The sequence below is a fragment of the Taurulus bubalis genome (assembly GCF_910589615.1).
Source record: "Taurulus bubalis genome assembly, chromosome: 17".
Lineage (NCBI taxonomy): Eukaryota > Metazoa > Chordata > Actinopteri > Perciformes > Cottidae > Taurulus > Taurulus bubalis.
In genome coordinates, this window is record NC_136605.1 from 14,253,378 (window position 1) to 14,266,673 (window position 13,296).

The following is a 13,296-nucleotide window of genomic DNA, read 5'->3' on the forward strand; positions in this document are numbered from 1 at the left end:
GAACATGTGAGAAATATCACCTGAATCTGCAGATCTCTTTGGCTTTATTGAGCTTTTTTTTTAGCAATTTCCAGCTCATTGTTTCACTGTCTGGCCGCAACTTTACAGTTTTGGTTAACTCTCACAGCTGTTTGAAGAGAAAAATCTCTAAAAACCCACCGTACGCTTCCTGCTCAGCACCAAAAAGCAGACAGACACAGTTATGAACTAGCTGGTTAGTCTAGAGGAGCGTTTAGCAGCTAAATACACAAATATTTCCCTCCGCAGTTGGTAGAGACCAAAAAAGAGCTAAAAGAGAGAGAGAGACTGTTGGATTTATATTCATCAGGTGGGCAGAAACTCCACATGAATGGTCCATATCAACTTGTCAATACTCTGTCCCTAATTGGCCAAAGAAAAAAATAGTTATTTCTGATTTAAGTCAATCTGATCTTCAGCACTTGCTTCAATCTGTGATCTTACTTATCAGATGTAACTTGGCCTCAGGTCTCATCTCCTGGACATAATACCGGCCACTGTTTTCACTCTGCTCTCTTTCATCTGCACTGTTTGCATTATTTTTGCCAAAACTCTACAGCATGAAGCCAGGATGTGTAAAAGGCCTCTTTGACTTCATCATCTCTCGCACCCTCACACTTCCACCCATGCACTTGCAAATCCTCCTGTGTTTTGTTTCGTCTTGTACATCTGTCTTCAACTTTGCCTCCTTCTCAGCTTCTTTCCACGCTGTCTACATTGTTACATCCTCTTCCTCTTCTTCTTCTACTTCCAACCTCTCCCTCTCGCCTTCCTTGTGTCCAGACGTAGTGCTCTCCTCCCAGTGATGGCTTCTCAACTCTCCAGATGGCACAATCATTTCCACAGACGCTCAATAAGGCAAGGGGGGAGCAGAGCATCCACCAAACGTGATCAAACGCTGAAATTCACTCTCACAACACTCTGTCTTTGACATTAGGGCAGGAATAGTTTTCCTGTGGGAATTAATAATGAATAAGTCAGACTTGAAATCTAATTACAACATAATTTTTCTTTCATATTTCTGTCATATTTTGATATGATTCAGCCGTTGTGCATGTGTCATACTTTCTGAAGTCAAAAACTGAATTAAAATACAACTTGCAATGTTGACACATGAAGTGTTGAGCGCCTATCCATCTGTCTGCTTTGCGTAAAAGCAACATAACAGCCAATAATTTATCTCTGCATCATTTGATCTCAATGAATACACTCATCAAATCACTCTGGGGATTCCTAACAAGAAGGTGGGCTTGTGGTCAGGTGAGTAATTCGCATATTTGCCATTTGCTAAATAGAAATCAAGACCGATTTTAATATGCTGCTAATCATCAAAATGTTATTTAGCTGGTGCAAATGATGTGTTACATAAATTATTCTGCAATAGCAGCCTCTCTACGACAAACATTTAAATTTAAATGTGATTTTAATATGTTCCAATGCTGGTAAAGTTTGACGTTGTGGTTGATGAGGTTTATATATGGTTTTAAATCTCGTATTATAACAAATATAGTGTAAAATATGATGAACAGACTTAGCTCACTACAAAATGTAATGTCCAGATTTGGCATTCAAGTGTTTTGAATACATTCATGAGCCATGAATAAAAAAAACACAGCCAACACACAATGAAAGTGAGTGCGGATTAAAAAGATTACTGCAGTGTTTTTCAACCTTTTTTGAGCTTACAAAATGTCACATTGTAGCATAATACAGCATATATGGTAGATAATTATTGCGCTACCTACTGGCATGGAAGAGTAATGAATTACTAGGCCAGCCACTATATTGCAGGCTCAGACGCTCAACAATGGAAAATTATTTGCGGCAACTAAATATTAAATTTTTTGACCGATTAAGTGAAAGTGGACATTTTCCCACGGCACACCTGACTATCTCTCACGGCGCACTGGTGTGCACAGTGGTTGAAAATAACTGGATTACAGGATGCACAGTGTGAGGGAGAAGAGGGAGAGCTCGTGACATCATCAGTATCATTGTATTGGATGTATATGGATATATCTCAGCATGTCCATATGTGAGGATCTATTGCTGTCGCAGATTCTCCACAGTGGACCATGTCACAGCCAATACAAGCAAGCACACCTCTAAGATCTCTATTAAATACACTAATCAATGTCGTGGACAGTGAATTAAAGGGAAGTTTTTATTTAGTATATTGTAGCGAGTCACATCTTAGTCCCTACGGTGACTTGAAAGAAAGTAGGTTAAAGTGATTGTACAGCAATTCCAAGAAAATAGCAATAAATGTGAGGCTGCTGAACATCAAGCCATTATGATGTTGGTTATTAAGTGTTCCATTCATGATAATGTAATTCTGTGACATGTGTCCTACATCCCTAACCACGGTGAACCACACATTTTTTACCTTGCACAATAAAAAGATAAACCATGCAGTCACCAACCTGGGAGCAGCAGGGACTCTGTCCTCCACCCACACAAAGCTCCTTAAGCACTGCTTTGGATGGCACTCTGCTGCTCGCTGTTGTGTGGTGGAGGTGTGCGATCACTGGAGAATAAACAAGAAAGCTGCTATCTGGCTTTTCAATGCAGGGCAGGAAGCTCTAGACAGCCCATAATCTGCCCACGCCTACATGTAAGAAACAATAAACTGATACCAGCCATGCAGGGAAATGGATACATGAAAGATCACATGAGCCACGCGTTCTCACCTTTCTGATAACTCTTAGAAGCCAAAGGTTGTGCTGGTGAGCTACACCTCAAAACATGCCAATTTTTTACCTTTAGCAGCATTAATTAATGCCATGTAAGGATGTGACTGCACGTTGACTGACGCAAAAGAGAAGCCATTCTTAAAGGTTCAGTTCTTGAGCTTCATGTATGGATAACAAGCTACATCTGCATTCACAAAATAACATATGTGCCATGATTTACGGTCTCACAGTAATACATATTTGAGATACAAATATTTCTTGCAGTAACATATATTGACATGTCTATATTATGTTACAAACATCTACAAAAGAAATTATGTATTCACTCCAAGAAGAAAAGAGAAATCTGTACATCAAGGTCTCCCGGGATTATCCCACTATATGGCTCTCAAAAAGCAATGCATTCCTTATGCACACTCTACAAGAAAAACATCCAACATCCTGCTTTCATCCAAGAACATGCATCTGTCAGCCTACTACCATGATGCATTCATGGTCAAGCTCCCCCGTCAGACAGTTCAGTCCCCTGTGTTGAAATGTACTGTTGATTTTATACATATGTGAAAACACACAGATGCGCACAACACACTGTAAGCACGAACACAACATAACCAGTCCTTTTCTCATGTAAAAGATACATGTGTCCATGAGGACATACGGTTGACACTGAGAGTTAATTAAAGCCACAGATCTTCTCATTGCAGCATCACTTTGTAACATGACCGTGCAGAATGATACCAGTTGGCATCAGAACAACCCACATGCCAGACCGTTTGGTTGTGAGTTTATCTTCACGGTAGTGCAGTCAGCAGCAGGATAGATCAGTTTGCTTCTACTCATTCCACTCCGTGTTTAGTAAGATTATCACCTTCTAAATGCACAGCACCTCTACACACTGAGGATCAGGCCTTTTTCAATGTCTGGTAGTTTATACTTTAAGCTCAATAGCAGTAATATTCACATACAAAGCCTGTGGAGTGGCTGTGCCATGCATCAATTAATGTTCTTGCACAAATGCAATAAAAAAAGTGGGAGAACAATCAGAATGGTAGGTATAGTTTAATTAGAGATATACATCATATATATCATTTTCATTGTCTTCCTTTTCTCACTCCATTATTTCATCTTTTATTTTACATTACATTGCGTTTCCATCCTGGTGATTTAACCTAAAAGTGACGGCAGTAATCCCCTTTAAAACTTTTCCTACTGTTTTTCCCTTTGTCTCCCTCACTCCTCACACTTTCCTTTGCCTTTCTCCCCTTTTACTGCCACAGTATCAAATGCCTGGAGGGAAATGTTACACCAGCAAAGATGGTGGCATCAGGGTGTTGATTTCAGGGCATGTGTAGCACCCTGACTTCACGTAAAAGCATTGAGTGAAAGTCCAGCCTTTCGACTGCTTTGTGCCAAAAACAAGGTGCAATCAAAGAAAGGTGTCCAGTGTTCTTCAAATGAGCAAAATTAGAAAATATTTCAGGATAACATAGATGAATTTCGAGACAGTGGGTTGTGTTGTCCAGCTGCCACACCTGTTAACGATTTGGCTGCTAATTGCTATCTGAACAGCTGTTGCTAATGGGCTTCGTTAGTAGGACCAGTATATAAAGGAGACACAGAGGGATGTCTAACAAGGCAGAGGTTAAGCTCAAAGCTAGTCTGGTCCAGTGAGCTGCACGTTGCAACCCAGAGCTTCTGAGAAGGACAGGGTGCTGCTTTTCAGCTAGTAGCCATGGCTCTTGGACTCCTTCTGTGGTATATTTTATTGATGAGCGTTTCTTTGCATTTTGTTTCAATTACATTTAACAGAGATTTGAATTGGATGTTTGTTCTTTACTGTCCTCCTGCAGTATTTCCTGGATTTGTTTTTTGCTGTTTGACTGCAGTGCCGGATTACCAAAAGGTAGAGATGTTTCTTCTTTATCACATTAGGCCTCAGCAGTATCTAATGTTTTGACTTAATTGTGTTTTTTTTTTTTTTTTTTTTAGTACAAGGAAATCGCTATAAGGCTGACTTTCATAACCACGGTGATGATGATCAAGATGACTCTTTCGATTCTGGAATCTTTGATCGGCGTGACTGGAAGGCTCCAGACAACGCACTGCCCGTCCCTGTTCACACGAGCTACAACAAGCCTTCAGTTCTAGCTCACACGAGCTACAACAAGCCTTCAGTTGTACAATGGCCAGGTTCGGTCCCATCTCCAGAAAACCTGTTTAACACCCAAATGTATAAGTTGGAGAGGCTTGTTAATGGACGTCCAAGAGATTGGAGTCGGGACGACCCTGCCAAAGAACTTGTGTTTCCTTTAAGCAACAGCTACCCCCAACGTGCTCCAGCAATGCCTCAGCCAGGCCCTGTCCATACTCTATATCCATCTGGGAATACTGGGCATTCTTCAAATACTGCAGGACGGTATAGCAACGCTAATTACATGAGCACAGGATCTTCACCTTCCGCCACACAACAGGGCTCATTCCCCAGTAACCCAACTAATGTGGGAGCTCGGCCTTTCTATCCCTCTAGGCTGGGAAGCCCCTCTTCTGGATTCTATGGAGGAGAGCCCCCTAACTTTAGACCGCTCAACTACCGCCAACAAACGCCAGTTGTCAGCACCCAAAATGTTCTCAATACCCAGAGAGCGAGTGAACCGATCCGTCGTCCCCTTCCACCTTCAAGCTATATCGTCCAGTCCAGAAATGGCTACCAACGAGCCAGTTATCGCCAAAGCAAAACCAGTTACTCTCCAGGAGTTCCCCTTCAAAGCGGTGTTTGGGGTAAACAGCCGCACCTCAGGCTGAAAAGAACCCTTAAAGGTATGGCCACAATTGACTAATTCTTTAAATGCTTATTTGACACTACTTTATCATTGTTTTTCCTCCAGGATCAGTAGTAAACAATATGGCCAATATGTTTCACTTTAATCTTAACATTTCAAAGTGACTGTCACACACTAATCTCTTGCTTTCTTGTTTGCAGAATGATGTGCTCTCTGAAGAAACCAAATAGATTATCCCACTATATGGCTCTCAAAAAGCACCGTCCCATGTGTTTAAATGTATCGTCTTTTTAAACATTAAACAAAAAGTTCGGAAATTTGTGTTTGGTAGATTATTTCTCTATTGTAACGATGTTTCTTGGCAATACATAGTATACCTTTGGGAAGCCTGTTTATTTCCCTGCAAATGAAACCCCATTTGTGAGGAACATGCATTGGTGGGCTTAGCAGCTTAGTATGTTGGTTGCACCCATGACAAATGGGCCAAATCTTCTCTGCCGACGCCAAATAGCTAATTCTGCTGTTGCTAGTGACTTGTTTTGAGCTTCTGGTACTCTAAAGGTGCTTCATTGGAGGCAATCTCGACGCAAAGATATTAAGATGAGATTCTGCAACCAGCAGCAATTCCATTTTGCAACAGTCTGGAACTGAACTCATCCTCCAAGCTGTCAGTGCTCGCCCCCACAGAGCAGGTTCATCAGAGTCTGGGAGGCGAGCGACTGGAATGCAGTCCTGACCTCAACCAGCTGAACACTTGATCAGCTTGGTGGTGCTGTTCGTGCTAGTGTGACCAACACAACCACGTTGGCTGACTTGAGACCGCTCCTGCTTGAGTGGAATACCATCCCACAGCAGCGTTCACCAGCATAGGGAGGCGCTGCTGTGGATGGTTCTTCCACATGCTACTGAAGCTCCTGACTGCTTATTAAATGAATACATTGTAAAATTGTCTGTCTTGTTACTAAAAGACTTCAATCCACCAAACAATCAATAGCAACAGCAGAATAAACTATTTGGCACATTGTTCATGGGCGCAACCCTCATACTCAGCTGTGCTGCTCATCACACTAAAGCATGTTCCTCACAAATGGGGTATCGTTTGAAAGGGAAATAAACATGTTTTCCAACGGTATACAATTTATTGCCAAACATTGTTAGAATGGAGAAATAATCTACCAAACACAAATTTCCGAACTTTGTTCGATGATTACATATGTGAAAACACAGATACGGACAACACACTGTAAGAACGAACACAACATACCCAGTCCTATGTAAAAGATACATGTGTCCATGAGGACATACGGTCGACGGAGTTAATTAAAGTTACAGATCTTCCCAATGCAGCATCACTTTGTAACATGACCCTGCAGAATGACACCAGTTGGCATGAGAACGACCATCATGCCAGACCGTTTGGTTGAGTTTATCTTCACGCTAGTGCAGTCGGCAGCAGGATAGATCAGTTTGCTTCTACTCATTCCACTCTGTATTTAGTAATATTACCACCTTCTAAATGCACAGCACCTCTACACACTGATCAGGCCTTCTTATTAATGTCTGCCAGTTTATACTTTAAGCTCAATAGTAGTACTCTTTGTCACATACAAAGCCTGTGGAGTTGCTGTGCCATGCATCAATTAATGTTCTTGCACAAATGCAAGAAAAAAGAACAATCAAAATGGTACATCTAGTTTAATTAGAGATATACATCATATATATAATTTCCATTATCTTCCTTTTCTCTCTCCATTATTTAATCTTTCATTTTACATTACATTGTGCTTCCATCCTGGTGATTTAACCTTAATGTGACCGCAGTAATCCCCTTTATAAGTCTTCCCACTTTTTTCCCCTTTGTCTCCCTCACACTTTCCTTTGCCTTTCTCCCCTTTGACTGCCACAGTATCAAATGCCTGGAGGGAAATGTTACACCAGCAATGATGGTGGCATCAGGGTGTTGATTTCAGGGCATGTGTAGCACCCTGACTTCACGTAAAAGCATTGAGTGAAAGTCCAGCCTTTCGACTGCTTTGTGCCAAAAACAAGGTGCAATCAAAGAAAGGTGTCCAGTGTTCTTCAAATGAGCAAAATTAGAAAATATTTCAGGATAACATAGATGAATTTCAAGACAGTGGGTTGTGTTGTCCAGCAGCCACACCTGTTAACGATTTGGCTGCTAATTGCTGTCTGAGCAGCTGTTGCTAATGGGCTTCGTTAGTAGGACCAGTATATAAAGGAGACACAGAGGGATGTCTAACAAGGCAGAGGTTAAGCTCAAAGCTAGTCTGGTCCAGTGAGCTGCACATCTCAACCCAGAGCTTCTGAGAAGGACAGGGTGCTGCTTTTCAGCTATTAGCCATGGCTCTTGGACTCCTTCTGTGGTATATTTTATTGATGAGCATTTTTTTGTTTCAATTACATTTAACAGAGCTTTTAATTGGATGTTTGTTCTTTACTGTCCTCCTGCAGTATTTCCTGGATTTGTTTTTTGCTGTTTGACTGCAGTGCTGGATTACCAAAAGGTAAAGCTGTTTCTTCTTTTTCACATTAGGCCTCAGCAATATCTAATGTTTTGACTTTATTGTTTTTAAAGTACCAGGGTATCGCTATAAGGCTGACTCTCATAACCACGGTGATGATGATCAAGATGAAGCTGTGGATTCTGGAATCTTTGATCGGCGTGACTGGAAGGCTCCAGACAAAGCATTGCTCGTCCCTGCTCACACAAGCTACAACAAGAAGCCTTCAGTTGTACAATGGCCAGGTTCGGTCCCATCTCCACAAAACCTGCCCAACACCCGACGTTCTAAGTTGGAGAGGCTTGTTAATGGTCGTCTAAGAGACTGGAGCCGGGACAACCCTGCCACAGAACTTGTGTTTCCTTTAAGCAACAGCTACCCCCAACGTGCTCCAGCAATGCCTCAGCCAGGCCCTGTCCATACTCTATATCCATCTGGGAATACTGGGCATTCTTCAAATACTGCAGGACTGTTTAGCGACGATAATTACGTGAGCACAGGATCTTCACCTTCCGCCACACAACAGGGAAGCTCCTCTTCCCAACTTCCCAACCCTACCTCTAGACCGCTCAACGACCGCCAACAAACGCCAGTTGTCAGCACCCAAAATGTTCTCAATACCCAGAGAGCGAGTGAACCGATCCATCCTCCCCTTCCACCTTCAAGCTATATCGTCCAGTCCAGAAACGGCTACCAACGAGCCAGTTATCTCCAAAGCAAATCCAGGTACTCGCCGGGAGTTTCCCTTCAAAGGGGTGTTTAGTGCTCCTCAGGCTGAAAAGAACGCTGAAAAGGTATGGCCACAACTAACCTTAATTCTTTAAATGCTTATTTGACCATACTTTGTTGTTTGTCTTCCAGGACTAGTAGTAAACAATATGGTCAATATGTTTCACTTTAATATAAACATTTCAAAGTAACACAAAGTAATCGGCTGCTTTCTTGTTTTTGCAGAATGATGTGCTCTGACAAAACCAAATAAAAACGTTGACTTTAAATTTGTTTTGTCGATTTCCTTGTCACTAGATCTGCAACCTCTATACAGTATTGTGTTATAGAACCACTCGCTTGCTAATGCCACATTGGATATTTTAATGAAAATATTTAAGACAATTGGATGTTTGCATGAGATGGCAAATGGCTTCATGACAAAGCACGCTCAACTTCTATGCTTTTTAGTGGACTTATGTTGTGGCTATTGTTTGTATTATATGTTGTGCTACTTTAGTGTCTTCTCTGACTCTGCCAATAAGGAACGCACCGACACACGTAAGTTTACCTTGGCATTGAAATCCTTGTTTCCCAAATCCCCTGCAACACAAATTACACAATTAGGGTTGTTTTATGGCAGTAAGTTAAAATGTTCAGAAACTGGTTTTAACTTTCAGTATCTAAGCTTTATGCATCTGTTATACTTTTTTATTTTTATCTTTCATGCACTAAAGCTACTAAAGTGTTATCTGCACACTAAATAACATTTAGACTTGACATTTTAATATATTAAACTTGCTTAAACTGAAGCATTGCCAATATTTCCGTATAAAATCTGCATCAAAAGTGAGTGAAGGGCTATCTGCATTAAACGCACAGGTGTGCCCTGGGGATGCTTACCATATGAAGTCTGTACAGTGGCTGCAGAACGTCGGCTGCTTGAAAAATCTCGCAGTAAATTTGTGGTTCTTCACTTCATGCACATTTTTCTGCCGCAAAGCCCCTTTGCGGGCGAATCGGTTCCCAACTCCAGCTGAGTCGTTATAATGTAAAAGATGGTCGGCCATAATGGGGACTAACCAAACCACAACTTGGTGTCGTCCCGATGCGATTTCTGTGAGGTCCTCGTCTCTGTCACCGCTCTGAGAGGCGCAGTCTCTCTGCTGGAAGAGTTCCTGACAGACCGCACGCTCCCCTCTGCCCGGACCACAGCTGAGCGCTTCTTTTTCATTCAAAGTGACGTCGGCGAAGTACGCCTTCACGTGCTGTGGGAATATTTCGCTTCAATTTCAGCGCACAATTAACCTCGCGGGTAGAGTTAATAAGTTTGAGGTTACCTAAACACCTGACATGCACGTCCTCTAATCTTCTCTATGCACTAGATCAGGGTATTTTGCTAGGCGTTATATAGCATGTGCAACAATATATAATATGTAGGCTATATTTGATTTTAATAAGGAATGAACCAAGAAGGCATGTCCCTCCATCCGTTACTGACCATCCCACCAACTGCAGATGTGGTCCACCATCGTGTGGATTTAAAGTGCATTGCAGTTTTTGACTAAACAGACTGTCACACATCAGGCAGCTATCTCAGATATTCCATCTTATTTGTCTCCATTAAATGTTGCTGAGGATTTAGTCTTTCATAGTTTGAACCTTATACACAGTCTGTGATTGAAACGGGGCTTTATATAAAAAGCTGGCAGGAGTAAAAACACAGTATAGGGGTATCTAAATGAATACGTTGCCTGAAAGCAAACTGGGAAGCTAATATATAACCATGGCAACAGGGAGACGCTCCACGGAAACCGGATGTGTCGTAAAGTGAGGACGCTGAAGTTTTGAACCGTTTTGAGCGGCCAAATCCGGGCTCAAAGTAAGTCGCTTTTCCCACGTTAATTTGCATTTACATCACAAATAAACTCATAGAATCGTGTTCGTCTGTTTGTTTGTGGAAGTCTGTAAAATAAAAAAACACCTCGCGAGCGTTTTACATGTCTGCTTTAGCTCGTGTGCTAATGCTTCCATTGCGCTCGAGTCTCACTCCTGATTTAATGCTAACCATCGCTGGTTAGTTAGCGTTAACTAGGTTAGCAAGTGTGTGAACAGTGCAGTTATTAGCTGGTTGTCATGCCACGTTGTGTTGACAGTACGTGACACAATGTTACCCTTTCTCATAACTAGCTAGACGTCCACTCTTTTGAAACTGAGTGAACAAGTCGGATGTAAACACTCAATGTAGCTCGCTAACAGTATCTGACTTCTTATTCACCGTTGAATCCATTCGTTCATCTCCCAGGAAAACCATGAGCAAACACGAGGACTCGTGGGACCGGCTGGACACTGAGTTTGACCATTTCCTGTTGGACATGAAGCCGTATGTTCTTAAACACCACAACAAGACAGGTGAGAGGACATGTCATCTCTGTTCACTTCACTGAACGGGGTCTAAAATCTCACTGGCTCTGGTTTTTGCGTTTCTTATACTATTCCAAGCAAATGAATGCCACCAGAGAGTCACTGACAAGATCATACATTAATGTATTTAATTTCCTGTCGAGTTATTTCCTCTGTCCCTCTCTCTTCCACTGACTCCAGAGCGCCAGCGATGTGCAATATGGATAAAGAAGCTGTGTGACCCGGCTTCTTGTGGTTCAGGTGTGATGGGTCGTAAGAACCGCAACATGCATACTCGTTTGCTCCTTTACATGCTTAAAAGAGGGGTCTTAGAGAGGCCTTTCACCAGCAAACCAGAGCCTGGCAGCCTCAAGACACTCCCGACCTACATGGTAAGAATGACGATATTGATGTTGCCATCTAGTAGTGACTATATGCCGCCTTCATTCGTAGAATAAAGTACCTCAAAGTCAAGTTAATGAAACATAGTGACATGAGTCAGATCGGCATCTTTAAAAAACTGATTTCATGAGCATTACAAAGTTGTGCAAATACTGAAACTGACTTAATTAACCAAATTTTTTTCTCCTGTCTGTGAATTTTCATTTTCAGTCAATCTACTTTGATGAACCACTGAGTGGTCGATCTGTGGAGCAGAGCATTGCAGGTCTGCCTGACTGGGTGACGGGAGAGCTGGGTGGCTATACTGATGACAGTCTGCTTCAGGACCGAGCCAGTTCCACACCTGTTGCAGCTCACCACAGGTACTATTCCTTTGAACATTAACTCACTTAAATATATACTTAGCTTGGTGCACGGTCCTGACTAAGAGCCAGAATATATGGTCCAATGGCTGGATGTGTTTTATTTCAATGTTCACACGTCCATTCAGACCAACTTGGAGGAGCATGTTTACAGACAGAGAAGTCAAACATGTATCTTGTGATTATTGATTTAATTCAGGTTTAACAGTGAAGTGAATGAACCCTTCTAACAGCAAGAAACAGGGTGACAGCAGAGTCAAATGAACAGGCCCATTATATGATCTGTCAGTTATACCGGTCTATTAGCAATATATAACTTTCCTAAGCGGAACATATTCTAATGTATTCCTTGAAGAATTCACAGTGGCTGGTCAGAATCGCAGTTATGTGTCCTGGCTCCTTTCTCTTTCGAAATGCATCACATTTTACAGACAAAAGGCAAATATGGGCATTCAACTATAGTTTTGTGTGTCTGCACAAATAGACGTTTAACAACGTAAAATCCTTCAGAGAGAGAGAAAGAGAGAGCTACATAACTCGTAAGATAACTCGTTGATGTTATTTTATCAGACTAAAATTGAGCTTGGCTGTGAAGCTGGATATACACAGCCTTCGTGACTGATCGTCTATCGTATTTGCTCAGCAACACTATCTGAAAAACCAAAGACATTGCCAAGTTCTTGCATCAGTCTGCTTGAGCTGTCCATTCTGACTTTTCAAAGAGATGCACTTCATAACAGCATGAGAGGATGTGGAACCTCTTGTATTCTCGATCCATCGTTCTGTTATTCTCCTTTTTACGCTTTCCCAGTTGTTGAACTTGAGGTCTAACCCCCACAGAGCAGAGCGGAAAGCACAGAATAAGGCTCGGTAGCTCATTAGCTTGTTTCTTAAATAGTTGGATTTTTATTCTTGTATGAGCATCGACTAAAGGCCTAAAACATACATTTATGTATTTCAGATTTTGAAGTGTGCCAGTAGATTAGAAATAGTTGTCTGAGAGCTCATGTGCTACTTTGGTACACCTGCAAAAAAAATCACATGAATACATTTAATCACGTTAACACACCCGTGTGAACTCTTTCAACACGCATCCCTAAATCACCAGTCATCCTAGTTTGCTCAGGGATATTTCCTCTGACTGCAGGCAGTGCAGGCGCTTGACAAAGTGATGTTAGTAATGGCGCAGAGTTTTTCATTCCAATTAACAAGGAAAGGCAAATCAGAGCCCAGTGGCTTGATATGCTCATTAGCATAATAAAAAGAGAGCACTGTAAGTCTAGCAAAGAGCTTAATATCCACCAGGGCACTGTGTAAGAAAGAGTACAGGCCCTCTGCTGCCATATGCAATTCATATTTTACTGTCGGGGTTGTAGAATATTTGATTCTTAGAAACGTATTATTAGGA

General features: G+C 41.7%; 2 protein-coding genes across 2 annotated transcripts in view; one reads left to right on the forward strand and one right to left on the reverse strand.

Moving 5' to 3' along the window:
* The window catches only part of prkcab (protein kinase C, alpha, b), a gene marked incomplete at both ends in the record, with an annotated part of 89,759 nt that extends 79,804 nt beyond the window's left edge, over nt 1–9,955 (reverse strand). The window contains 3 exon segments of the mRNA XM_079233421.1: nt 9,293–9,324; nt 9,625–9,916; nt 9,919–9,955. Of these exon segments, the coding sequence (XP_079089547.1) occupies nt 9,293–9,324; nt 9,625–9,916; nt 9,919–9,955 (361 nt within the window).
* A 1,078-nt stretch (nt 9,956–11,033) lies between these two features.
* cep112 (centrosomal protein 112) overlaps nt 11,034–13,296 on the forward strand; it is a gene marked incomplete at both ends in the record, with an annotated part of 88,092 nt that continues 85,829 nt past the window's right edge. The window contains 3 exons of the mRNA XM_079233626.1: nt 11,034–11,133; nt 11,326–11,516; nt 11,737–11,888. Of these exons, the coding sequence (XP_079089752.1) occupies nt 11,034–11,133; nt 11,326–11,516; nt 11,737–11,888 (443 nt within the window). The remainder of the gene's footprint in view (nt 11,134–11,325; nt 11,517–11,736; nt 11,889–13,296) is intronic.